A 27,361-nucleotide genomic window follows, 5' to 3' on the forward strand; every position below is an offset into this window, starting at 1 on the left:
GTTACAATAATATCATCAATTTAAACAATCAATATAGCCCTTTTTCCATTTTTGTTGAGTTTAATGAACAAAGTATGCTTGGATTGGCCTTGTCTATACCCTAGTTGTCTGAGGGTCATGCTGAATTTGTGAAACCAAGCCCTTGGTGACTATTTTAAACTATAGAGTGACTTTTTCAGCTTACACACACTGCCACTTCCAACCTTTTGCTCAAAACCAAGGGGAACCCTCATATAAATCTCTTCTTCCAAATCACTATTAAGAAAAGCATTCTTAAAGTCGAATTGGAAGAGAGGCCAATCAAAATTCACAGCAATAGATAATAGTACTCGAATGGAATTTAGTTTGGCAACCAAGGCAAATGTCTGCTCATAGTCGATTCCAAAGATTTGGGTAAAACCTTGTGCAACCAACCTAGCTTTGTATCGCCCAATGCTCCCATCAGCCCTGTGTTTGACTGTAAATACCCACCTACATCCAACCACTTTCTTGTTAGGAGGTAATGAAACTATCTCCCATGTCTTATTTCCCACTAATGTATTCATTTCTTCCATTACAGCCATTCTCCACTTAGGATCTTCGATAGCAGCCTGAATATTTTTGGGAATATTAATGCGGTCAATCTGGGCCAAATACCCTCTGAACTGTGGAGCCAATTTCACATGGGTTAGATGATTAGATATTGGGTATTAACACATGATCTTACCCATTTTCTCAATGCTATTGGAACAACCCAATCTAAGCCATCTTCTTCTTTAGTATTGCTGTCACTTTCTAGTGCAGTTGTCCCCTCATTGCTACCCTTTTTTGTTGAAGGATCGGTCTCTGGAGATGGCTGGTTTTGCTTCAATTCTGTATGACCTTTAGATTTTCTTGAGTAGACAAATAGAGGAGGATTTTTGGCTGCTATAGGACTAGGTTTTTCCTGCTCAGAATGATGAGAGGACTCCGAATTTGAAGGATTTTTGGTGTCAGGTTCAAAATTTCCAGTAGGTTCAGAATTTCTAGCACCAAACAATATGTTGTCATGAGGCACTAAGAATTCTCCCTCTTGAGAACACGCTGGTAGATTTGGATCGAAGGAAAATATGGGAGAAATAGGCTCATTGGAACTGTTTTGGTGGCTTGTGAGGGAATAATAGGGAAGATCTTCATAGAATGTCACATCGGTGGAAACCAAAAATTTGTGATTGGTAGGACAATAGCATTTGTAACCCTTTTGGGAGGGGGAATATCCCACAAAAATGCACTTGGTGGCTTTAGGATCCAACTTGGTCCGAGAAGGGGCATTGTTGTAAACATAGACGATGCAGCCAAAAACCTTAGGAGCAATAGACAAGATGGTAGAAATGGTTGGATACATAGTACATAGAATGCTGAGAGGAGTTTGGAATTGCAAGGTTTTGGATGGGAGATGGTTAATTAGGTAGGCAATAGTGAGGATTGCTTCTCCCCAATAAGAATGAGGCACATTCATAGTGATCATCATAGCTCTAGCCACTTCTAGCAGGTGTCGATTTTTTCGTTCAGCTACTCTATTTTGTTGGGGTGTATATATGGGCAAGAGCTTTGGTGAAAAATAAAAATACTATGCTCGGCCAAGTAATGAGAGAGATCATTTGAAAAATATTCTCGGCCATTATTAGTGCAAATTATTTTGATGGAAGTTTGGAACATATTCAAAATTAATTTGTGGAATCGTTTGAATATGTTACCAGCTTCAGATTTTTCCTTCATCAAGTACACCCAACAAGCCTTAGAATGATCATCGAAAAATGTAATAAACCATCTAGAACCAATGATGTTAGGGCATTTAGAGGGTCCCCAAATATCACTATGAATTAATTGGAAGAGAGTAGAAGGCTTATACATTTGAGTAGGATGATGAGATCTAGGTTGCTTAGCAAGAGTACACTGTTTACATGAAAGAAACTGTTATTTATTACCAAACATATCAGGATATAAAGATCTAAGGTAAGAAAAGATAGGATGTCCTAAGCATTTATACCATAACATGACATTGGTATTGGTTTTTACACTTAGAACAACTTTATTAGAAGAAAAACTAGAAGGGAAAAAAAAGATCTACTACAAGACAATAAAGGCCATCCATTACTTTAGCATTGCCAATCATCCTCTCCGAGCCTCGATCCTAAAAAACACAATAAGAAGGGTAGAACATTACAATGCAGTTCATATCTTTAGTGATCCATCTCACTGATAATAAATTATGTTGCAGTCTAGGAACATGTAACACAGAATTCAGCTTTAGATTAGAAATATATGCAGTCCCCATACCCAAAATCGGTGAAGTGGTTCCATCAGCCATAGATATATTGAGAGATGAGTCACATAAGGTATAATTAGTCAAAGACCATGTTGAATTTGTCATATGGCCTGATGCTCCCATGTCAATCACCCATATATTCTTAGAAAGACATTTAGAAACCAAGGAGTAGGGCTGGAAATTGCCTTACAGTGCTAGAGAAGCAGAGGGCTGAGGATTAGTTTGCACGGACTGGTCTGTACCTTGGTTTAGAAAGCCTATACAAGGCTTGAACTTGCTCTTCTTATAGATTCAGATTGGACTTATTTTCTGTTGAAGCCTCAGCATTATAGGCTACTACTTTCGGATTATATCTCCTCGATCGTGGCTTCCAATTTACTGGTTTGCCATGGATTTTCCAGCAATTTTCCTTAGTATGGTTGGGCCACTTGCAATGGTCACACCATAACTTCTCCCTTGCTGGACTCTTTTGCAAAAACATCCCCTTGTTTAACAAAGGCAAGAGCCGAATGCTGGTGAGGTAAGACTGAATCTGACAAGTTTTGGAGCATCACTTTTCTCTTGCTTTCTTCCCTTCTTACCTCTGAAAAAACTTCCTTGAGTGATAGAAGAGACTTTGTACCCAAAATCCTACCCCAAACTTCATCCAAACCAGGGTTAAGACCATATAGGAAGTCAAAAATTCGCTCTCTTTATATCATTTTATTATATTGTGTGCTATCAGTTGGAGACTCCCATGTTATTGCATAGAACATATCCATCTCATGCCATAATCCAACCAAAACATTAAAGTACTCGGTCACACTGTTCATACCTTGTTTAGTGTTCCTGATGGCTGATCAGACTTCAAAACATTGAGAGAAATCTTCTAAATCTGAATACATCTCTTGGACTGATTCTCAAACTTCTTTGGTCGTTTTGTAAAACAGGTATGTTCTCCCTATTTTTGGCTCCATGGAGTTGATTAACCAAGCCATGATGGTAGAATTTTCTGCCTCCCAAAGGCCACAATTGGCTGCTGTAGCAAGCGGAGCAAGAAGGGATCCGGTTAAATACCAGGATTTTCCTTTGCCTTTTATCACTAACATCATCGATTGAGACCATTCCCTAAAATTACTCCCATTAAGTTTGTGTTGAGTAATTTGTAGGGGATGGTTATCAATAGGTGTTGTAGAGAGGTGTGAGGGAGACGGAGATGAAAGAGAAGCACTTGGACATGAAACGGCTAAGGCTTCGGTTAGGGTTGGGTTGACAGTGGCGTCGGCCATGAATGAAACCGAGAGAAGTCACTGTCATTCTTCTTGATCGAACAATGCTCTGATACCATGAAACAAGACTTTGAAATAATCCAATAGCTTGCTTAAATTAAATCCGAGAGTAACAGAAATATATATATACAAACTACTGCTATATCACTTTCCTAGAAAGTAGGAAAGGATTGGGTACTCTACTCCTAAAAAATAGGGATAACTATCTCCTAAAACTTAGGAGATAAAGAAGCTGTAAAATACAAAAGATTACAACAATTATCTACAACTAACAAACATAAATTTAAATAATTTGAAGATAATCTTGAGTTCCAACCTGTATTATCATGCTTCTAGAGTCCTTCTCCACTTATACTTCTAACAGAAAACTGATCTCGTCCAACAAAAGCATAGGCAATTTGCTGATCCAGAACATCTTAGAACTCATCAGGAAGCAAAAGACGATTAATGCATAATGCACAAATTTTATATTGATTAGTTGTCGTGTGAGCATCATAAAGTTTAACCCATTAAACAGAGATAGTTTTGCACTATTCAAATATCCATTTCCTGTTCCATAAAAGATGTTCCTAAGCTGCTACAAACATGATTCCAGTCTAGGCAGGTGAAAGCAATAGAAGTTTACAGTTTGTTTCCTATCAATATCTAAAGCATTATCGGTGGGCACACAAAACATATATATTAGAGTAAAATTAGTCATCAGACCATAGATGAACTTGGTGACACAACCCTAGGGTTTAGAATGGGATTTTGGGGGGATTTGAAGAAGAAAAGACAGAATGGAGGGCGAAAACAGAACAGATAGGGAGAAATTGAGAAGGAAAGGGGAAGGGTCAGACGAGCAGAGGGGGAGATAAGAGTGAAGAGGAAACAGAATGGTTTATTCAATCAATTCATATCCCTTATTCTCTAACCTACAACCTATTTATAAGCTGTTTACACCCATTCAGTTATCAACCAACTAACAACTCCAATACACACTACACACGAAGGGAAATTACAACTAATGCCCTTGAGGTCATTGATAAACTCATAATTTTATTCTCCTTACATTTAATCTATTTAATATGTTTTATGTCTTATAATGCTTATTTGTGATAATCTTTTATGTACAAGACATTAGTGATAAAGTTTTAGTAAGTTATGTTTAAAAGCCAAGAATTCCAGCATTTTTAATAATGACATTCTAAGCTTCTTGCAGGTTTTTGTTTTGAAAGAAATTCTAGAATGAAAAAGTGTTCTTTAGTGAACTTGAAGTAGACGTTCTGATCTTTCCAGAACGGTATTATGGGCCAAAATCCAATTTCGCTTGAGTTTTCAAACGTTACTTTCAAAAACAGTGCAGAAAACCGAAACTACAAGGCAAAATTCCTGCTCGAACCAGAAACTTAAAAAGCGTGTATCTAAGGGTTCCAATGTCCAATTGAGGTGATTCAAAAGTTCAAATTCATCTACAATTCTTATGAAGGGACCAAAGTCAAGAAAAATTGTTTTCCTATCCGAAAACGATCTGGAATATATGCTGGAATTCAGGAGCTATAAAATCAAATTATTTCTGCATGGCCTGTAAAGTCTTGTTCCAACTTCTTGAAGAAGTTAAATACTATGTGCCAAGCAGCTAAAACATGTGCTCAGCTGGAATTCTAGGAAAGACTTTGAGTTAGGTAGCCTAATTTGATAAAGTTAGGTAGCATAATTAAGTTTGACAACCTAATTGGATTGAAAATTGTAGCCATGCACTGTAAAAGGGAGATGGATTGAGAAGAAGAGATATGTAGAGAGAAAGGAAGATAGATATAGATTTTTGCACTTCTTTCATCATGTTTGGTTTAAGATCTGTAAGTCGATTCAAGGAAATTTCAATACGGTTTGCAAGATCTTATTCTTAATCTTATTTATTTTTCTATTCAAATATCTGTGATTCTTTATATTTCATGTTAATGATTGCATGATTTAATTAAATAAAAAATGCCTATTAATTGATTAAATTATGTGGTCTATAGCTAAACTAAATCCATAATTCGTAATTGTTATGATGTTCAATTGAAGTAGCAATTAAGCAAAACAATTATGATCTCAGTTTTTGTTGCTTGCTTAAGAGAAACATAACAGCAACAACAATATATTTAGTCTTTATCTCACTATGTGGAGTCGGTTACATAAATTCTAAACTTCCATGTATTTTTGTCTTTTGTCTTTTGTCATATCTTCATTTAGGCCCATACACTTTATATCAAACTTTAATGTCTCTCCCAAAGTTTTCTTGGGTTTGCCTCTACCTTTTTTTATTACTAGTTGTTCCATTTCATCAACTCTCCTCACAAGAGTGTCTCTTGATCTCCTTCTCACATGATCAAACCATCTTAGTCTAGTCTCTCTCATCTTCTCCTCGATTGGCACTATTCCTACCTTATTACGAATAATCTCATTTCTAATTTTATCTTTTCCTGTATGACCGCACATCCATCTTAGAATCCTCATCTCCGCTACGCTCGTCTTTTGCTCATGCTGGTATTTGACTGCCCAACATTCTGAGCCATACAACAAAACTGCTCATATGGCTATTCTATAAAATTTTCCTTTCAGTTTTAATGGAATTTTACCATCACATAACACCCCCCGATGCATTTCTCCATTTTAGCCAACCTGCCTTAATTCTATGCGTAACATCCTCGTGAATTTCTCCATCTTTTTTAATCACTAATCCCAAATATCAAAAATGGTCTTTTCTTTGTAAGATTTGGTCTTCCAATTTTTATTATAACATTCTCTACTCTTGCATTCTTACTAAATTTATATTCCATATATTCTGTTTTTCCACAACTCAAGCTTAGTATTCACTCCCTCTTTTGTTTCATCCACCAACACTATGTCATCATCTGCAAATAGCATACACCATGGCACCTTTATCTGAATGTGTTTAGTGAGTTCATCCATTACTAAAACAAATAAGTATGGACTTAATGCAAAACTTTGGTGCAGTCTCATTATAATTTTAAACGATTCAGCATCCCCTCCGCATGTTCTGACCCTTGTCTCTGCACCGTGATACATGTCCTTAAGAGCTTGTATATAGACTATTCGGACTCCTTTCTTCTCTAAAACCCTCCATAATACTTCTCTAGGGACCCTATCATAAGCCTTTTCTAGATCTATAAACACCATATGTAGGTCCTTCCGATGATCCCGATATCTTTCTATTAAGCGCCTCAGTAGGTATATAGCTTCCATTGTTGACCTACCAGATATGAAACCAAACTGATTTTCCGAGACATCTGTTTCTTTTCTAAGTATCTGCTCTATTATTCTCTCTTAGTGTTTCATGGTATGACTCATTAACTTAATTCATCTGTAATTTTTGCAGTTTTGAACATCTCATTTGTTCTTGTATATAGGAACCAAAATACTCTTCCTCCACTCATCTGACATCTTTTTTGATTTAAGGATCGCGTTAAATAATTTCGTTAGCCAGGAAATACCCTTTTCTCCCATGCATTTCCACGCTTCTATTGGTAAATTATCCGGTTCCACTGCCTTCGTGATTTTTCATCTTTTTTAATGCTTGCCTTATTTCATTTGAACTTATGCATCGATAAAATATATAGCTCACGTTCCCTTCGGAGTTACTAAGATGTCCCAACCTAATATCACAATTAATTCAAAAAAGGAAAATGGGGGGGGATTTTAATGTTATAAAATAATTCAAAAGAAACTGAATTGAGTAACAAACTTTAATTGAAGACAATATCAATTCAAGAAAAATTACTCACGGTTGCAAATTGATCACTGATTTCTAATAAATATATTTTTCTATAATCAAATATTTAACCAAAGATTGTCAACAAGCGAGACAAGCTTTACCTTCTCTAATTTAATTAATCTCAGCCCAACACCTTAATTAATCCTTATCAATAAACCGATTGGTATTAAGTAATCCTTATGAATTTATCGATGTCATTACGAGCTAAGGAGTTAAAGATGAATAATAATTGACAAGCGTCAAATTATTTAATTCATTCTATGTTTCTCTTAAGTAAGCAACAAAAACTTGGATCATAATTGTTTTTCTTAATTGCTACTTCAACTGAACATCATAACAATTACGGATTATGGATTCAGTTTAGCTATAGACCACATAATTGAATCAATTAATAGGCATTTTTTAATTAATTAAATCACGCAATCATTAACATGAAATATAAAGGAGCACAGATATTTGAATAGAAAAATAAATAAGATTAAGAACAAGATCTCACAAACTTGCAAACCGTATTGAAATTTTCTTGAATCGACTTACAGATCTTAACCAGACATGATGAAAGAAGTGCAAAAATCTATATCTATCTTCCTTTCTCTCTACATATCTCTTCTTCTCAATCCATCTCCCTTTCATAGTGCATGGCTCCAATTTTCAATCCAATTAGGTCGTCAAACTTAATTAGGCTACCTAACTTTATCAAATTAGGCAACCTAACTTAATTAGGCTACCTAACTCAAAGTCTTTCCTAGAATTCCAGCTGAGCACATGTTTTAGCTGCTTGGCACATAATGTTTAACTTCTTCAAGAAGTTGGAACAAGACTTTACAGGCCATGCAGAAATAATTTGATTTTACAGCTCCTGAATTCCAGCATATATTCCAGACCATTTTCGGATAGGAAAAATTTTTTTCTTGACATTGGTCCCTCAATAAGAATTGTAGATTGAGATTTGTAAATGAATTTGAATTTTTGAATCACCTCAATTGGACATCAGAAGCCTTAGATACGTGCTTTTTAAATTTCTAGTTCAAGCAAGAATTCTGCCTTGTAGTTTCGATTTTTTGCACTATTTTTGAAAGTAACGTTTGAAAACTCAAACAAAATTGGATTTTGGCCCATAATACCGTTATGGAAAGATTAGAACATCTACTTCAAGTTCACCGAATAACACTTTTTCATCCTAGAATTTCTTTCAAATCAAAAACCTGCAAGAAGCTTAGAACGTCATTATTAAAAATGCTGGAATTTTTGGCTTTTAAACATAACTTACTAAAACTTTATCACTAATGTCTTGTGCATAAAAGATTATCACAAATAAGCGTTATAAAACATAAAACATGTTAAATAGACTAAATGCAAGGAGAATAAAATTATAAAATTATGAATTTATCAAATTCCCCCACAGTTAGCTTTTGCACATCCTTGGGCAAAATTATAAAACATGACACACACTAATTCCCCCAATGACACAAAAACATCACATATCATAATCAAAGACAACCCAAAAAATCAAACATTATAACACATCATGAACTAAACACACTTATCAAACTCAAACTAAAATAAACAAGAGATTTTCATTCAAAAAGCAATCAACAAGTATGGTAGACCCTCACACGTCACTCAAGTGTTTAAAGGTTGGAAAGATTTCACTCAAAATTCAATCCATGCTCAATTGCTACTATAAACTGGCTTGTTCATTCAATCTTTATTACCAAAATCACATGCCATACACAAATCAAATGGTCTTTAATAAGGTTGTAACGGGGCTAAGGTAAAGGTAGGATATAAAGGGAAAAAAGTTAAGGCCTAAGAAATTAATAGAGCATTTAGAAATAGCTTGGGTTAATAATTAAGCATTAAGGACCCAAAACCACAACCAATATCCAAACACTCCACTTCATCTTTCTTCCTTATTCCTTCCTTTATTCAATTCAAAAGTCATAAGTTATGTCCTTGCACTTTTTCTTTTCTTTTTTTCACATAATTTTTTTTATATGTATTTTTGTATGTCTTTTTTTTTTTTTAGATATAATATCATAATCATTCCCCAAATACATTCCACTTCATCAATAACACAACCATATCAAATCAACAATAGCATCTCCACACTCATTCAATTCATCGTCCTTTTTAAAAACCATAAAATAATTCCAAATGCTCTACTAATCCAAAGGTAGGTAAAACATAAGGATAACAAATGAAAACGGTTTACGGTTGATAAATAAGGGTTGTTGAGCAAAGAAAATGACCATAAGCTCAAAATAGGTATACTAAAGTCAATTATGTAAGGTTGGCTTTTTAAGTCAAGTGGCTATCAATCCTACATGCCATTTTCATCTTTATGTGTACACCTGAATCAGTAACTTTGACTAGTATTAGAAGCAAGATTTATAGCAATTTTACATGAGATTGTCATGTATGTTTCAATCTCAAAAAGCTCAAAAGCTCACCCAAAATGTTTTCGGTCTACCAACACAAGTTAATACTCTTCAAAATCAAACTCAAATCAATTCTAGCCTAAGTATGCAAGTTATTTGTTCAATCATGTTATGACATTCTCACCTCAAGTCAATTTAAGTTTATAACATATGAATCCTTGAACATCATTGGGGAAACATCCTAGATATCCTAAAAATTTAAACACATACGAATGTGAACAAAACATAACCTAAATGCTCTTAATTAGTCATGACAACTGGCTGCTCGTTAGAGGAATAATCAAGTCCACATAATGAGTGATCATTCAAGGCATAAGGAGCTTTAAGTTATTCACACCCACCTTCTGATACAAATCCTGGAAAAACACTGTGCACCAATAAGCTTTAGGTTCAACACTCCATAACAATACCAACAAAGCATCCTAATTCCATACAATTACCACAAATTCAAATAAGTGGGCACACATCCTGATAATTTATTGAGTATCACAAAAGAAAGATAGTCTTTGATATTTGTTTGATAATCATGTTTGTGTGTGTGGATAATCAACACCGTGTCAACCACTATTTGTCAAGAGTCATGATAAACCAAGGGCTAGGGCCTTTTTAACATTTTTCTGGGTCAACTTGTACGGTGTCACAGTGAAGTTAATGTGGCTTTCACTTGATTCACTTTATTGGTGCATCCTTGAACAGACAAATTCATCCAGAATTCTCAGCAAGGATTAGAAAGCATCACATGTGATTTTGAGGAGAAGATATAAGTACAGAAATACCATCCTTCAACAGTACATAAATTGACAAAGCAAGATTTACCTTCTTCTTTAATTTATCCAATGTTTTCTTTTTAGCAGCAAGCTCCTCATAAATTTTACTGTTGTGCATTGACATGCCAATAATACCACTGTTGTCTGCAAAATAAATACTGATCAATTCAGATGAAAAAGGAGCAGCAGATCAATTGATAGATGGAAGGAAAGGAAAAGCTTAATAAAGAGTTCAAAACACCGGAAAAAAATTTACCATCTTCTAAATTGATCTCACTTTTACTTTCTGCAACAGGTGGGCAGCTGGACTCCTGCTTGCAGAAGCATATAATCAATGCAAAAAACCCTAATAGAAGGGGAAAGGCAATATAAAATATGTGATATTCAAGCAAAATACAGTTCAAACCTCATAGAGAAACCCATCACTGTCTGAAGCATCTTCAGCCACATCACTGTCATCTTCATTGAATATCACATCAAGAGAAACATCCTCAGACACTTCATCTGCAGGTTCCCTGGGAAGAATAATGATTTTCTTAAGAACTAACTTAAGACCAGTATATACATTATGGTTAAACAGTCCTCTAAAGCCTCAGATGGCATGTCATATGCACAACAACAATGATGATAGTATTAAAAAGAAGAAGTTTGGCAATGATATAAGTATTTATTTTGACTCTAAATTTCTACTATCAAACAATACCATTTTAAAACCTCCTTGCCAACCAAACACAGAAACTTACAGAGAAAACGAGGAATTATACATTACATTCTTATATTCTCTCACAAGGGGATGCCTAGTAAAGTGATGCTGAGTGAGCATTTATTTTCTAGTGAACCGGTGGTAGGCATGATTTCATAGACGACTAATCAGTAAACTCAAATGGGATTTTAAATGAGGAAGTAACCATCTTAAACAGAAAGGAAAACAGGACATATTGAAAATCTATAAAGAGAAGGAACAACTTCAAGTGGCTTTAACTTTTAACAGATAGGACACAAAATGATGTTTTGGTTCACCTCATACCTTCCACCTGGGAGCCTCGTCATATTCCCAATTTGGTCTTCAATAGCATCCTGCTGGCCTTCTGCAGCAAAAAAATTGAACTCTAGCTAATAAAATTTGAACCGAGTTATAAAACTTTATAAAGAAGAGGATGCCAATAACTGTCAAGCTCAAATAATCAATTACTGCTTGAATATCAAACAAGGGCATGAAATTGCAGAGGAAAAAGTAAAATGAAAATTTTGATAACCATCCTAACTGTAAAATCTTTTAACAAAATAATCCAGATGGCTGCAGTCCAGACAAGGAAAGTGTCAAATATCTAGGTATTCAATTATCTATTCGTAGGTCCATGTGGTTCAATTTGCCAGAGGTAGCTACGGTTTGGTGTAACCAAAATTTTGCTCCCCCCAACATTTCATGCATTGGAATTTTGATGATTAGTTGAGTCCCTTTCCTAGCATTTTAAACTTTTTGGAACTGATGGTGACTTAACAATGTACCACATCTCTAGGTAAAGAGATCTCAGAGAAAATTGCTGTGAACTGTTTATTTCCCAGTATGTTCAATATTCTACACTATTTTTACATGTGTTGGTGCACACTATTTAGATCTGCTATTTGCCTCTCTAGATCACATGCAAGTTGAGATCAAATGTGAAGGAGAGTGTTAGAGGACTTGATACACAGTGATGAGAGTGTTTCCTAACAGTTTATGCCATTGGAACTCAGGGTGACACAAAGGGCAAGTCTCCACACTACACGTCCCAAACATTTTAAAACCAATCAAGGATGCTACTTGTTTTAAGTAAAATGTTTTTTAGTATAGGCATCGTCAGGAAAATGCCTTTTTAATCTGAATCTAAATGAACACACAAGGGATAAACTATATGAACATGTGTGAAACAATCAAGCATTAAAGCCTGACAATCCAATTATAAATCGTCATGCCTACAATAATTTGTAAAGAATGTTGCTCACAGTGTGATTATCGGCATCTGTCTCCACATAACACCAATGGGGACAGAATTAGGGCTTCCACAGAGAGAAACAGAGAGAGAGAGAGAGGGAAGGGGGGAGGTCCATATCCTTCAATTAACATAGGGAAAGAGATGAAAGAAGAAAGGAAGATTCTGCAACTAGGGGGCAATCTTTCAACTTGTTGGGAATTTTATGAACAGAAGAATACCGTTTGCATAATCAAGAGAAGCAGGGGTGTCAGAATTGATATTGCTCTTTGGCACAATGAACCTACAAGGGCTCACAGACCCACTATTGGAGATTTATCCCAATCCAAAGGTAGCGATTTGGATTTCTTCAAGGAAGTGGATAGATCTGGGCAAGCAAACCCCCAAGTAATAATGGTGGAGCCTTTATGAAGGTAAGGGTGTCAAGCCTAGTTCCCTAGACCGTGAAAGATACCTGAGTCTGATTCCACCGATGGTTGGGCCTGATGATGAGGGGCCTCCTCCTCCCAGGGAAAACCTTCACATGCTGTCAGCAGTAGGCCATTTATTCACGCAATGCAACCCTCTAGTTGCCTGGAGGCTTGATTGTTGGTTTTATCAGGTACCAGTAATAAGACTATTTTGGAGGCTTGATTGACCAGCTAGCTGGAAGTTTTGGCAATGGAGGTGCCAAACACAATGTTGGTTCAAGCTTTGGTGAATCAAAACTAGAAGGTATCATCCAAAGTGTTTCTCTTTTTTCAAAACATAAATGGAGCTGTTTTTACTTTTTCTTATTGCCACCAGAAGCTGCCTGAGCATGCAAGCGCAGTGTGACATTTGAGTAATGGTTTTTTGATGACACACATGAGGGCTTCTCTAATTCTAAACGTGCCAATAATAATAGTAATGGGCCGATAATATAGTAATGGGCAAAACTTAGCTTCATTAAGGCCTCCTTCTAACCTGAGCATTTCTTTCACAACCAGTTCAGGGACCTTCACAGTATCTGCTAGATACTTGAATTGGTGGGTAACAAACTGGCTACCATTACAGTGACAGCAGGCTACAAGGTTAACCTCTCACAAGAGAAACTTTGACGGGAGAGACTGCAGAAGCTGCATAGAATTCCCAGATATGCATGAGGTTGGGTCGCTGAACAAAGGCACTTCAGGCCTAGTGCTAGACTTTTCATAACCACACAACCTCTTTTGTGCATTTCGGCTGGCCAATATATCAGATCAGAGCTGGAATGAGGTAAGTAGCCTTTCCTTTCTGTTATTGACAACCTGGAGTGTTTTTTTCTTTCAGCCAATCCTAGCTGTCTTTTTCCTTCCTGTTCTCTTTGGGGTAATGAGGTGAGTCTGAAAAGTTTGAGAAAACAAGCCATTTTGGTTGGTTGTTACCTTCCTCATCTTGGTGAGGACTCTAGTTTGAATGAGGTTGGCAGGCTTACATGGAGGAGGGGAGGGGAGCAAGTTTCTTTTCCAGAGTGTCCACCAGACAGGTACTAGAAGGGTCATGGTCTTCTTGCTGGAAAAGTGGAGGTCATTTTAATCTCTTCGAATGAACCATTAGTTAGGTCATTAGCTTGTCTTCTTTTGGCTGTGTTAAGTCTAAATAAGTAGCCTATATTTAACTGTCAGTAATGAAATTCGTAGGGCGGATTGTTTATCCTTGGAGTATGAGAATGGAAAGCAAACTTCAACAAGGGCAGCTAGAAGAATCAAAGAATTACATTGAATTATGGAATTGCCTTTACGTGGATGAGAATTAGAAGTGATGAAACTATTTGCAAATAGATAGTAGGTTAAAGTTTAAAAGTGAGAAGAAGGCAAAGAAAATGTTAACTCCAAGGAACTTTAGAACCAACCGAGAACTTGAGAGGCTGTTTAGCTGTAGAAAATGATTTCCAGTTTTCTATCTCCGGTTTACTATAAAATCTCTAATTTTCATTTTCTATAGAAAATTTGGAGAATGCGTTAAAATATTAGAATTATAGAAACTGATTTTCACTTCACAAAATTATAAACATATATTCAAAAATAGAGAGATGTTTTTATTTTTTTTTATCTAACTTGTGTTAGAGAATGAGATGAAGATGATTTGTGAAAAATTTTTGAAAAACGCAGTTTTCCAAATCTCTAAATTAACAAGGAAAATATAGAAAACTCATTTTAGTCGTTTTCCAAGTTTAGTTCAATTTTGGAAACCACATTTTCAGAATCTCCATCTTTCATTTGGAAAATTTTTGTATTTGAGCAAGTTCTCTAATTTTCTGTTTTCTGTGGAGTAATTTTCTGGAAAACTGGAGTAGTTTTTCACAACTGAACAGCACATAAAAGCCTTTTGTGTAGCAGTAACCAACAGACCTAATGCAGAATCCCCCTTCAGTAGACGTAGGGAGTGACTTTATTCCCTATGTATAGAAAAGACTTTATTCCCTATGTATAGTAAGATTGAAATTGATGTCTTGGACCATTAGATGTGTCAACAACCAAAACAAAAACAAGTAGTTAAGTCACTTTTGAGAAAGCAAAAAGCAGATTTGTTTGCCTTCAGAAGACCAAAGTACAGGATTATCCAGTGTCTCAGAAGTCTCTGGTACTGTCAGTGGCAGGACTGGACTTTCATTTCTGCTAGAGTGGCAGCAGGAGGTATCAAGCAATGTTTTAAAAATAGGATCAAGCATCAAACCAAAAAGGGGAGAGGGTCAAGGGTCAATGATCAGACTGAGCTTGGACGGGGATGTAATTTTATAAAATAAATAATAATTAAAACTAACATCTCAAAAAAAAAAAGAAAAATAACACCAAATACTATAATAACACAAATTTAAATAAAAATAAAATGAAATTATATCACACAGTTATAACATTATAAGAACAAATAAAAAACATGTAACAAAAAGTTATAACTTAAAACACAAAATTTTCCACGGTCCAAGAACCTTCAGAAATCGTCCCCCTTCTCTCTCTCTCTCTCTCTAATTTATTACTACAAGGTTTCATTCTGCAAAATAGAAAAAGCAGCCCAAAAGAATTATGTCTCTCTCTCCCCCCAAACGTGAAGATATACACAATTATACCAATGTTCTAGAATGTTCAAGGTTCAAACCCACCCCTCTGCTCTCTGTTCAAGGAAGGGTTTGCATTGACTAATATGAAGACCATAGGAAGAGACAAACTGTAAAGAACAACTTGCCAAGACCAAGTTCACGCTGCTGCCATTGCTGTGGTGAAGAGCATCTCAGTTTTCAGATCCTTTCTATAACCCTCTTCTCCTCTCTCTCCTTTGGTTTTTTCTCTCAATTTCTTTAGTTCTTTTGTTGTTGGTAGTTGGTTGGTAAACATTTTGGCAGTGGAAAATGGTTTGAGAAAAGCTTCAGATCAGCTGTATTTGTGTGGTCTTATTTTTATTATTTTATTGGAAAACTGGGCAGTTTTTAGGCCAGTTCAACAAAAAACCAGCCGGTTTGTGTCAGTGACCAGACCAGACTGCCAGCTGGTTTCCTTTTTACAGTCGGACTGGCCAGCCCAGTCCAGTTTTCAGAAAATTAATGTAGAAAAAGGGAACCCTATAGAAATTAGAGGAAAAGGAAGGTTGTTTATCAACCTTTTGTAAGTTGAGGCTTGCTGAAGACAGGCCCACTTGAAATTTTACTAGAATGTATTTACCTTTTTATGAGGATGAAAGGAGTATGCAGGAGGGACTATCAAATGTCAGATCCTTTTGGGCTGATCCATGGCATTCAGGAGGTGAACTTAATATTATTAGATCTCCATGAGTGAGTAATGCAATACTAGGTCCCAATGCATGCAACCAAGTAACAAATAAACAACTTTATAGAATAATGATTGGTTACTCAAAGTTTGACCTGCAGTACCCTTAATTAAATAGGCAAACCAAAGTATTAAAGTATTAAAGCCCAAATAACTTACCAAGACATATAGATAAACAGACTATGAAATCAAGGTTGAACAAAATGAATCAAAGGAAAGGAAAAAAACACTATTTTAATGCGGACAACAAATATAGGGGACTAAAAGCAGTTAATTGAAAAGTCCTGAAGGACCTGGCAAAAGGTAGAAGGAACCTGCTGTAACAGCAAGCCAAGGGAAGGATGGGATGAAGATGAAGAAGTAGAAGGCTGAAAGACCACATCTACAACAAAAGTAAAATAAAGGTAGAAACAGCCTGTAAAAAACTTTTAGGACATGAGTATTAAGAGAGAGTTTTCTGTTTTCCAAAATGGTCCTTACAGTTTGTAAAATGAAGGATTACTGAGATTATAAATTTATAATCAAAAAGGAACAACGGATATCTTTTTTGAACTTCAAAAATGTGACAGCTGCAAAAGAATGGTAGCACCAAAGCGCACTCTCCCTTTATAAGTATTGATGATGTACACTTATTCCATCTTCAACAACCCCACATATTATATGAAGTAAATATTCAGGCTAATTATATCTTTGACAGAGTTTTCAATAAAAACGCTCCAAATGCATCAAACTATTAAGCTTATGCTAAATTATTGCAAGTCAAACTAGAAAATTTTGCCCCCCAACTCCAACTGTATGAATTACATACAGACATATGTATCAATATATTAGATAAAAATGCAAGTATGTATCAACTACCGCAGTTTAAACGAAAATAATCACCCAAAATATGTATTACATAAATACATTGTATTGAAAGCAGAGAAGCACGAACTGGAATAAGATTTCTTTTTGAACAAAGCATTTGTCTTCCGTTTCTTTCTGAGCACGGACTGAAGATTCTTCTTCGCAAACTTCCTTGCCTTCTTCCCAAGCTTCCCCATTGCTTAGCAGTAATTTGCTGGCAACAATCCTGAACAAAATCAAATATCGAACAACCATGAATTGATACACATTTTTACAGTAAGCATACTCCAATCTATGAAGCACGGAAACGGCTCGGAGGCGCCGTTTCGGCGTTTCCGAGCCGTTTCTGTAAATTGCGAAACGCTTCGGGGCGGTTTCGCAATTTACAGAAAATTGTGGGAAACGAGTTTCCCGCTGGAAACGCGTTTCCGGCGACCACGGTCGCCTGCAGTGGGGAAGACAATGGTCACCTGCAGCGGGGAAGACAATGGTCGCCAGATCCGCAACTTGGGCCACCGAGAGGCGAGGCGGTGGCGGTCGGCGGAGAGGCGAGAGATGGAGTGTGCAGCGGCGGTCGGCGGCGAGGGCGAGAGGCGAGCGACGGTGGCGGAGAAGCGTCGACGGTGAGAGAGGAGAGATCGGCGGCGAGGGAGACGGCAAGAGGCGCGTCGACGGCGAGAGGCGGCGACGGTGGCAGAGACGGAGGAAGCAGCGGCGGTCACCGTCGACGGCGAGACAGGTCGGCGGCGAGAGGCGAGCGGCGGCGTGGGTCTCTCTGCTCTGGGCAGAGAACAGTGAACACTGAGATTCAATTCTAAGCTAGGTTTACCAGTTAATATTATTTATAGTATATAAATTATAAATTAATTTTACATACACTCTTATATTTTTTAAAATTACAGTTTACCCTAAATTTCAGTTCCCTAACTTTTTTGAAAACTACCATTTCCATATTTTCGTTTCATATTAAAAACGTTTTCTATTTCTGTTTCCATACAACATGGACTCCAATTATCTGCATCTAGTCCTGTCAATAAGTTGGGTCTGAGTTAAACCTATCAAACCCAACCCAGACCCATTTAAAATTAGGTTAGGTTTTACTTCTATAAATATAAGTATAGGTATGGCCTAAAACTAGGGTTAGCAATTTTTTACACGACTTGATTAAACGACATGAAACGACATAGAGTTAAGCAGGTTAGGGTTGGGGCTAATCAGGTTCGAGTCATAAACAGGTCAACCCGTTTATAACACGGTTATTTTCGTGTCTTATGAGAGTTAACCCGTTTAGACACGTAATAATCCGTTTAATTAAACAGGTTGACCAGAACATGTTAACACAATTATATACAAAATGACACATTTAATTAAAAATGTTAGTGGGTTGATCTAAACACATTAACACGAATATATACGAAATAACATGTTTAAGACCAATTTACAAAAATAAATTAAAAATAATTATAATATAAAAAAAATTATTATGTTTTTAAAATTTTGATAATTATAATTTAATATTTATAATTAGTAGATTTAATATATAAATTGTTGGGATTATTGTATTTTATTTTACATGTTATATGACTTTTATTATGTGTTGATTATCGAGAATCTTTCTATTTTAACTGGTTAAACATTTTTTATTCGTGTTAATAGGTTTTTATTCGTGTTAACGTGTCATGTCATATCTATTTAACAAGTGGGTTATCATATCGTGTCATGTGTAATTTGTTTAACTTGTTTGTTAAATGGGTTACGCGTGTCATGTCATATAACTCATTTAATAAACATGTTCATATTAGAGTTGAGGGTTTTGACACGATTAGTTAATCATATCGTGTTCATGTTTGTCATAATTGTGTTATATGTGTATCTCGACACGACACAATTATGACCCGCCAACCCGTTTTGCCACCCCTACCCAAAACCAAACCCAATTCATTTAAAAAAACTATAAAAATCCACCACAAACTTGATAATAAATAAAAACTGTTTGGCTTATCAATTATATCGCTTATAAGTTACTCTTTTAACTTAAAAGCTACATAGCTTATTTTGTTAGGTATCTAACTTTATTTTATTTAGATATTTTTGGTCCTATGAGAATCTAAAGACTAAGTGAAAAGCATTATGGTCTCATCATTGCAAATGATTATTCTATGATCATTTGGTTAATATTTCTTGCTTCTAAGAGTCGAACGTTTAGACAAATTTGAAATCTTTTGATTAATGAATATATATATATTTCAAAAATTTCAAGTGATCATGGGAGATATTTTGAAATGAACAATTCAAACACTATTGTGAGGAAAATGGTATTGATTATAATTTTCTAGTGCTAGAACAAAATAAGGTAATTGAAAAGAAAAAATAAATCTTTACAAGAAATGGCTAGAATTGTGCTATGTGACAAAATTTCTTTTTGGTCTAAGCCATTAACACCTCATGTTATCTGTTGAATATGATTTCTATAAAGCCTATTTTAAAGAAAACCCCTATGAGTTATATAAAGATAGGAAAACAAAATTTTATATCTTCATATTTTTAGTAGTACATGTTTTATCCTTAACAGTAGTAAAGACTTTGTGTGAATTATTCTAATTTGATGAAGAAATTTTCTTAGGGTATTTTATTCAAAGTAAAGTAGAAAGAGTATTTAATAAAAGAACTCTATAGAAAAATTTATTATAATTATAGTTAATTATGTGAGAGTTGAAGTTCCAAAACCCAAGCAAAGTGGTGATAAAGAATTAGGATAAAGATTTGAAAAAATTCTCATTAGATCAAAAGAATCAAATCTACCAAATGATATTATGTTTAAATGCTTAATGAAGAAAATGTAGCTCATGAAAAGAGAAAATCATCATTTTCAATAGAGAAAATATGTAGCTTGTCCTTTCTCAAATAGAACCCACAAATATTAAAGAAGTTTTAATGGATGAAAATTGGTTTATGGCTATGCAGTAAGAGCTAAATAAATTTGAAAGAAGTGATGTATGCAATTGGTTCCAAGACCTAAGGATCACCTAATCATAGTAACCAAAATGGTGCTTATAAACAAAATTAGAATTAAATCTAGATTAGTAGTACATCAAGCCTAGACAAATATGAAAAATGTCAAATGGTGGAAAATGAGCTATACAGAAATATGATTGGACTATTGCTATATTTTATACCTAATAGGATGAACATTGTATTTAGTGTTTACCTATATGCTAGATTTCAATCCAATTCTAAGAAATCCCATCTTGGAGGCAAAATAGCTAGAAAGAATATTAGTGGCTCATGCAAATTTATAAAAAATTTCCTAGTGTCATTGTTTAGAAGGAAGTAAAATTCCATTCCATTCTCTTTCACTAAAGGTGAATGTGTAGTTGCTCAAATCCTATGGATGGAACATCAAGACTATGACATAAAACCCCACAATATTCTAATCAAATATGATAATACAAGTGCTATAGTCGTAGCAAAAATTCAAAGGATCATGCTCAAAAATAGAATATCATCTTGGAGTGTTTATTTGAAGAAGTTTCGAAATCTCTATATCAAATTTAGAGAAGATTAGACCTTTCATTTCTCTCAAATCTATCATTGGTTAAATCAAAGAGCTACGCCGTCAAACTCTTAGATCTTTAAAAGTTGATAAATGGTATATTTTGATGGCATCTTGTATTCATGTCATGAATAATTTTGTTCTTGTATGAAATAGCTTGCTTATTGTTATATGGCGAGTGAATACTTGAGTAAGAAATTACGTTTTTTTTTCTTTTTAACTAATTAAATGATCATCTTGCTTCTTGAAGACATCTATATGTAATGATCCCATGTGATTACAAGTATGGCTATAATCATAAAAAGACAAATATATGTTCTTAAAGCCTATCTTTAATGTCTCTTATATGAAATCTGTCATAACTTGTTTAGAGTTATACTTTTGGATGACCACTTATTTTTGAATATATGAAAAGTAAGTTCATGTGGTTTATTCATCAAATTTATGGCCATTGATATGTTTGTGAAAATCTTTTGAATTGAGACAATTACTATTTTTTATGAAAAATGTCTCTATGGTTAAAACCTTCCGTGTGAGTTTAAGAGAGAGTTTTTTCAAAGAGAGTCTTTATATTCGCTTGAAATGATATATTTCACTATTATATTGCTCATTTGATGTATATGCCTCTTCATGATGAATGGCTATGCATTTGATCAAGCATATTGATTGTTCAAATATGAGTGATTTCTAGAAAAGATATAGATCGACTCTAATATGATCATAAATATGCAATATGGTATGATTTTTTTTCAATTTTGGCATCTCATGAATAAGGTTTTTGTATATGGCATGTGCTCAAAAATCTTATATGATATTAATTATGCCATCTTAAGGGAGAGCTATCTCTAGTTTTATAAAAGAAACATTAAAAAAGTCTTGTGATTTGTGAAATCGTTTGAAATGTTTTTATTTAAAAATGAAGTTTTTCAAACTATCGTTGGGGGAGAGTTAAAAAGGGGGAGAGAGATTATCTTCTGGTTTAAGGAAGGAGGAGTCTATTTTTTTTAAAAGCCTTATCTTTTTGATTTAAGACAAAAAGGGGGAGAGATTTGTTGAAATTGATTTTAAGTTTTGTCATTCTCAAAAAGGGGAGAATGTTGTTTTATTTTTGTATACTTAGTTTTGATGATGAAAAATAATATTTTATTAAATCCCTAAGTCATGAATCAAGGTAGTGGTTTTCAACATAAATTAATTTCAATATCAAGTATTACTTTGTGAGAATGTAAATCAAATGAATTTCAAATATCGAGATTTCAAAGTCATATTTTTCTAAGTCTGGAAGGTTAGCACCATATAAGGAGACATATATGAAAATGTTTTCTTTTTAGGAAACTATCTTCCGGTATTTTGATATCTAATATCCATTGGTGATAAAATGATTTTTAATGAATTTTTCAATAAATAGAATGTATGTTTTTTGAGAGTGGTAAACTTGTTAAATCCTGAATTTGTACTAAAACCAAAATTCTATTTTTTTATCGTTATGGATTTTGATTTTTTGGATATTTTTATTAAATCCAAATATGGGGTATTTTCTTATTTACATTTATGTATTATAGTAAATGGAAGGTAAAATATAAATTAAACAAAATGAGAACATTTACTTGTTAAGTATTCTTTTACATGTTATCTATTAAGCGTTTATTTTTTCAAATGAATAGTCGACTATGTGTGTTAGTGCAGTCGACTATGCCTATCAATAGTCAACTATGTGCCACGATAGTCGACTATACTTGATGTTCTGTCGACTATTATGCAAGGATAGTCGACTATGTATTTTGTTTTGTCGATTATGTATGTATATAATGTTATAATTTTTTTTTGTATTTTTTGATCTGTTAACTATGTGAATGTATCTGTCGACTATCAATAGTTTTTGTTGGACAATAGTCGACTATGCTTTCTTGTCTATCGACTATGCCTTTGTTTTATTTAAAAATATAGTCGACTATCCATTATCTTCTGTTGACCATCTCTTTTCGCAGAAAGCTTCCAACAGTTAGTTTTTCAAATCTTAACGGTTAGTTTCGGGCAAGGCTCTTGGGATGCTTATATATACACATCAAGGATGATCAAGAGAAAGCTAATGGACGGAAACGAGATGATCTAAATATTACAAATCATTTTATTCGAGCTTTACAAGAGTCTATGCATTCATTGTTGTATTTTCCTCTTCAAGGCTTCATTCTATCATTGTAAATTCATTAATAAGCCTTGTGTTCATTGTGAGAAAACTTATAACTAAGAATGTTAACTCTTAACTTCTCTATTTCATTGTATCATTTTTATTTTCCTAGCTTGTGTAGCTAGATGGCCCATTTTGAGTGGGAGGCTTGGTAATTTTTCTAGTCACAGACTAGAGGACCTACTTAGTTTAAGTAAGGGGTTTTAGTGAATTATTTTCAAAATTCTTAATGGGTAGCTAAGGTAGTGGACTAGGCTTGTAAAGCCGAACCACTATAAATCTTGGTCTCCAATGCTTTATGTTTTTATTTGTCTCAGTTGGCATTTTTGTTCTTACTTAATTCATTATTCATTCATAAGGTTTCAAAATTATTTTTAATATACCAATTCACCCCCCCTCTTGGTGTGTGCCATAGCACCTCCATGTCTAACACTTTCCCCCCAAACCCTCATGTTCCTCTCTCTCTCTCGTGGCTCTCTTTCTCCTTCTTCTCCAGTCTTCTTCTTTTTGTTACTAGAGGCTTGAAGGATGTAGTTGGAAGGGGTTTATTCTTCTTCGTCTCTTCAATTTTCATCATCAAAGGTAAGTTCAACTTGCACTTTAAATCTTATTTTGTGCAAGTTTTTTTCTCTATTTTTCCATCTGATACAAGATGTTGTCTTTTCCACTGTGTTGAAATCATTCTTGGTATAATGGTTACTCTCTTTTGGTTGTAAGTGTTATATTAATTTCTTAGTTTGAGATGGTTTTGGGTCTCTTTGAGAGTCTTCATGGGGTATATTTCATCCCATATTTTGTTCATGGAATGACATTTGTGGGTTGGGAAGTTAGAATGAGAGTTTTTGGGTGTTTGGAGTCCATTTTGTGGGTTTTTGGTGGGTTTTTGGCCATTTTTCTTCGTTCTCGGCCAAGTCGACTCGTCCAGGAGATCAAGTCAACTCGGCCCAAGTCGACTCAATTTTGGGCGAGTCAGCTCGGATTTCCGCCGAGTCAACTCAGCCGCAACTTGACTGCATTACGCGTGCTTCACTATTTTGGTCATAAGTTTTGATGTAGAACTCGGAATTGCAATCCGTTTAAAGCATCATAAACTAGACTTCGAGAGATTCAATTTTATATATGATATCATGTATTTTGGATATGATTTGAGTTGATTAAGGCTTGTCTTAATCCATATCAAGTAAGATTGTTAAAGTAAATTATTTTTAAATGCTTCCTTTCATATCCATAAATCCTCTAAAATGATAGTATGTGGTTGAAGACACCTATACGTATATACATGGGATTCATGTGATAATAGCGTAAATGAGTTGCATGAGGAAACATGATAATCATTTGGGAAGTTAATTGGAAATGTTCTTGGTTGGCGTGTCCATGGTAACTTATGTGTGTTGCATGACTATTATTATATGGATAATTGCCCTCCATTGATGTGGTGAAATTTGTGCAATGTGAAATGTGTGGAAGAGCCAAGAGCTCTAATGGGAAATCAAAGTAAGGATGTGTGAATGCCATTTATCATAGCATTGCTTATGGTTGTGTTGCATGGCATTGTGTTTCTATATTGCCTCACTTAGTGATGTTGGATCATGGGTTGCATTCATTGGGGGGTCATGCTTTGTATGTGACAGGAGCATGAGCATTGGCATGACACGGTTGGCTTGTGAGTGCTGACTTGTGTATGTTAGACAAGCATATGCATTAGAGCATTCGTGTGTGTGGATTCTTACGTGGGCGTAGCATGGCCTGATGCTTGGCTTATGAGGGCCTGGTCGTCACGTTAATGCTGTAAGAGCCATTGCATTTCTTATATGTTGCATTGTATGGTTCATTTGCACGCGGTGGTGATGGTGGTGGAAATTGGCTTATGCTTGTGGTGCATAAGATTGTGGGTGGATGCCTACAACAACTAGATCCTGTGATGCGTAAGACTGTGGGTGGAGGTCCGCAGCAATTGGATCTTGTGATACGTAAGACTATGAGTGGAGGCCCACAACAGCTTGTGACATTGATGAGATTACGAGTGATGTGGCATATGATGACGATGGTGATGGATGTGAGATAAGAGCCTTGGGCTCACATTCTTATTTTGGTAGTCTACCATTGGCTACAAAAGGTTTGTTTACAAGGTCTTGGGCGCCATTATGTGCATTTTCTTATGTAGGCCCCAATGACCATATGTGTGCATCCATACATTGATGTTATGGCTGGGTAATGTGAGATATAATTACATGGCATGGATTCTGTGTCATCTATGCTTTTGAGGCTGGTATGTGTCCATATGTGGCATGATATAAATGATGTTCAGGGAAATCTAGTCATATTCAGTTTTTATTGTTTTAATACACTTGTTGAGCCTTATGGCTTACCTTGAAAAATATGTTTGATAAACAAAAATAAGAAATGGTATTTCTGTGAGGTTGTTGTTAAGTGTAGAATGCATGAACCCAGTTGATGAGGAGTTAATTTTTTTAAATCTTAATAAATTATATCCCTATTTTTATTTTATATTAATGTTTAATTTGAATAATTATGCACATTATGTACTATTGTCAGGATGATAAAGAAATTGACATTTACCGAGTAATTGAAGATGTTAAAGAGTCAATCAGATGGCCAACGTTACTACTCAAAATCTAGTGTAATTGGGTCAACTATTCAATGGAGTCCAACCAAAGAAAGCCCAAGCATTTTAATTCCAAAGAAGCCCAAGCATTTTAATCCCAAGGAAGGCCCAAATCCAACATAAAGAAGGCCGAAAACCCAACTTGTAAAAATCTATTTTTTTATTTTTATTTTTCTTTTTAAATATTTATTTTATGAGTGCTTCCTTAGGTGTGTCTTTTAACTAAAATCTATTTAACTTTAGATGTGTATTTTAGCTAAAATCTATTTAACTTTAGGTGTGTGAGTGCCCATTAGATATAATTATGTCTAGTTGAATAATTGAAATTGTATGATTTGTATTGCATCTTGTGGTCTATAAATAATTCACTTGATTGCAATTGTAAGGGTGATTATTATTCTTGAATCAAAATTTAGTTATTTTTTTAGATTTTTCTTTGAAAAAACCTCTTGTTCTCTCTTCTTTTCTCTATTGTCTTCTCTTGTGATCTTTCTTTCTTTCTTTCTTTCTTCTCTTGAATTTTTATGTCATTTATTGTTACTTTATTATCCACCGCCTAAATGACCGGTTAATTTCTGCTATTTTTATTTCTGTCATTTAAATTTTGTTATTTAAATTACGCCATTTAAATTCCTGTCAATTAACTTTCAAATGAAGATGAATAGCTAAATCCAATATTGGGTTAAAGCAAAGACAATGTCCAACATCAATGATTCCCAAAGAAAGCGGCGTTTTAAATGAGTGACATTAATTTAAATTTCAATATGAGTGTGTATTAATTATTGAGAAATCACTAGGTTTGGATTGGAGCGTAAGATTATTTTAGAGCTTTCATGTCACGCATGAAAGTTACTAGAACTAGAAACGCTATCATACCCAAACTCGGATGATTAATTTAGTTGTTTGTGTATTAATTACAATTGGATTTATGGTAGTTGCTTAAATTAGAATCCCGCATATCATGTATGGGGATTGATTAAACTAGAACTATCATCATTTCTAATTGTATTTAATAACAAACATTCATATCTGAAATTAAATTAATGTTGCTAATCTTTTCTGCAAAAAATTGGGGATCAACGGGTTGGTGCTGAAATTGTCTTAACTCAAGTGCTATCCAATTTCATATTATCACATTTAACGTTTATTTCAACTTCTGTCTTGCTTTATTTCCTAGTATCTATTATCTAAAAATCCATAAAAAAATCTTGTTGCCAATTCATCCAAATGAGTGTGCGTGTGTGTGACATTTTTTTTTTTGTATAAATAAATCTCTCAGTGGACGAGCTGGACTCATCCAGAAAATACAAATTTAAATTTGGACTACAACTGCACTCATATACTGATGAGTTTAAACCTCACCAAAATAAAGAAAAAAATATAAAAGTTTTATTGTATTTTTTTTTATTGTGTTTTAATTGTAGGGTGAGAGTGCAGCCACCAGTCAGTGTTATATGTCGAGTAATGATTTCCTTTTGGCTTCGAGTTGTTCATGCCTTCATATATGAACTTGTTGATACTTCCCTTTTGTTATATGCTTGCCGAACCTTGTGGCTTACCCCGATTTTTTTTGTCATTCCAGGTAAGTGGAAGATAAGTAAGTGGGGCGAGTTCTAGTTAGATGTGTACAAAGATGTCCCGGCCTCAAATATCTAAGGGTGTAATTTGGAGGGCTTCGATAGAGGGCTTCTTTTTGTATTTGTAGTATTGGAGCCTTTCATTTTGATAGTGTATGAATGGTAAGCCCTAGACGAATGATGTAATATGTGTTATGACTCCTTTTGATAGTAAGCAAATATGGAGATGAAAATAATTTTTGACAATTTTTTTTATTGATGTCTTGTATCTGTATCCATCTTGAATGAACTTTCTCATGGATTTCCTATGCTAG

The 27,361-nt window shown here is 34.8% G+C and overlaps 1 protein-coding gene across 4 annotated transcripts in view; it reads right to left on the reverse strand.

Moving 5' to 3' along the window:
* Positions 1-17,904, reverse strand: part of LOC127806381 (protein REBELOTE) — a 34,547-nt gene extending 16,643 nt beyond the window's left edge. Inside the window, exons 1-6 of one of the 4 annotated variants that reach the window (XM_052343623.1) lie at positions 17,574-17,904; positions 17,192-17,317; positions 11,551-11,611; positions 10,930-11,038; positions 10,780-10,834; positions 10,573-10,667 (exon numbers count right to left, since the gene is read on the reverse strand). In XM_052343623.1, coding sequence (XP_052199583.1) covers positions 10,573-10,667; positions 10,780-10,834; positions 10,930-11,038; positions 11,551-11,611; positions 17,192-17,300 — 429 coding nt within the window. In that variant the 5' untranslated portion in view covers positions 17,301-17,317; positions 17,574-17,904. Of the gene's footprint in view, positions 1-10,572; positions 10,668-10,779; positions 10,835-10,929; positions 11,039-11,543; positions 11,612-17,163; positions 17,330-17,573 lie in introns of those variants that run through there. The other 3 variants (XM_052343622.1, XM_052343624.1, XM_052343625.1) reach the window with 3 other exon arrangements.
* Positions 17,905-27,361: the final 9,457 nt, after the last annotated feature.

Source organism: Diospyros lotus, chromosome 7 (assembly GCF_014633365.1).
Source record: "Diospyros lotus cultivar Yz01 chromosome 7, ASM1463336v1, whole genome shotgun sequence".
NCBI lineage: Eukaryota > Viridiplantae > Streptophyta > Magnoliopsida > Ericales > Ebenaceae > Diospyros > Diospyros lotus.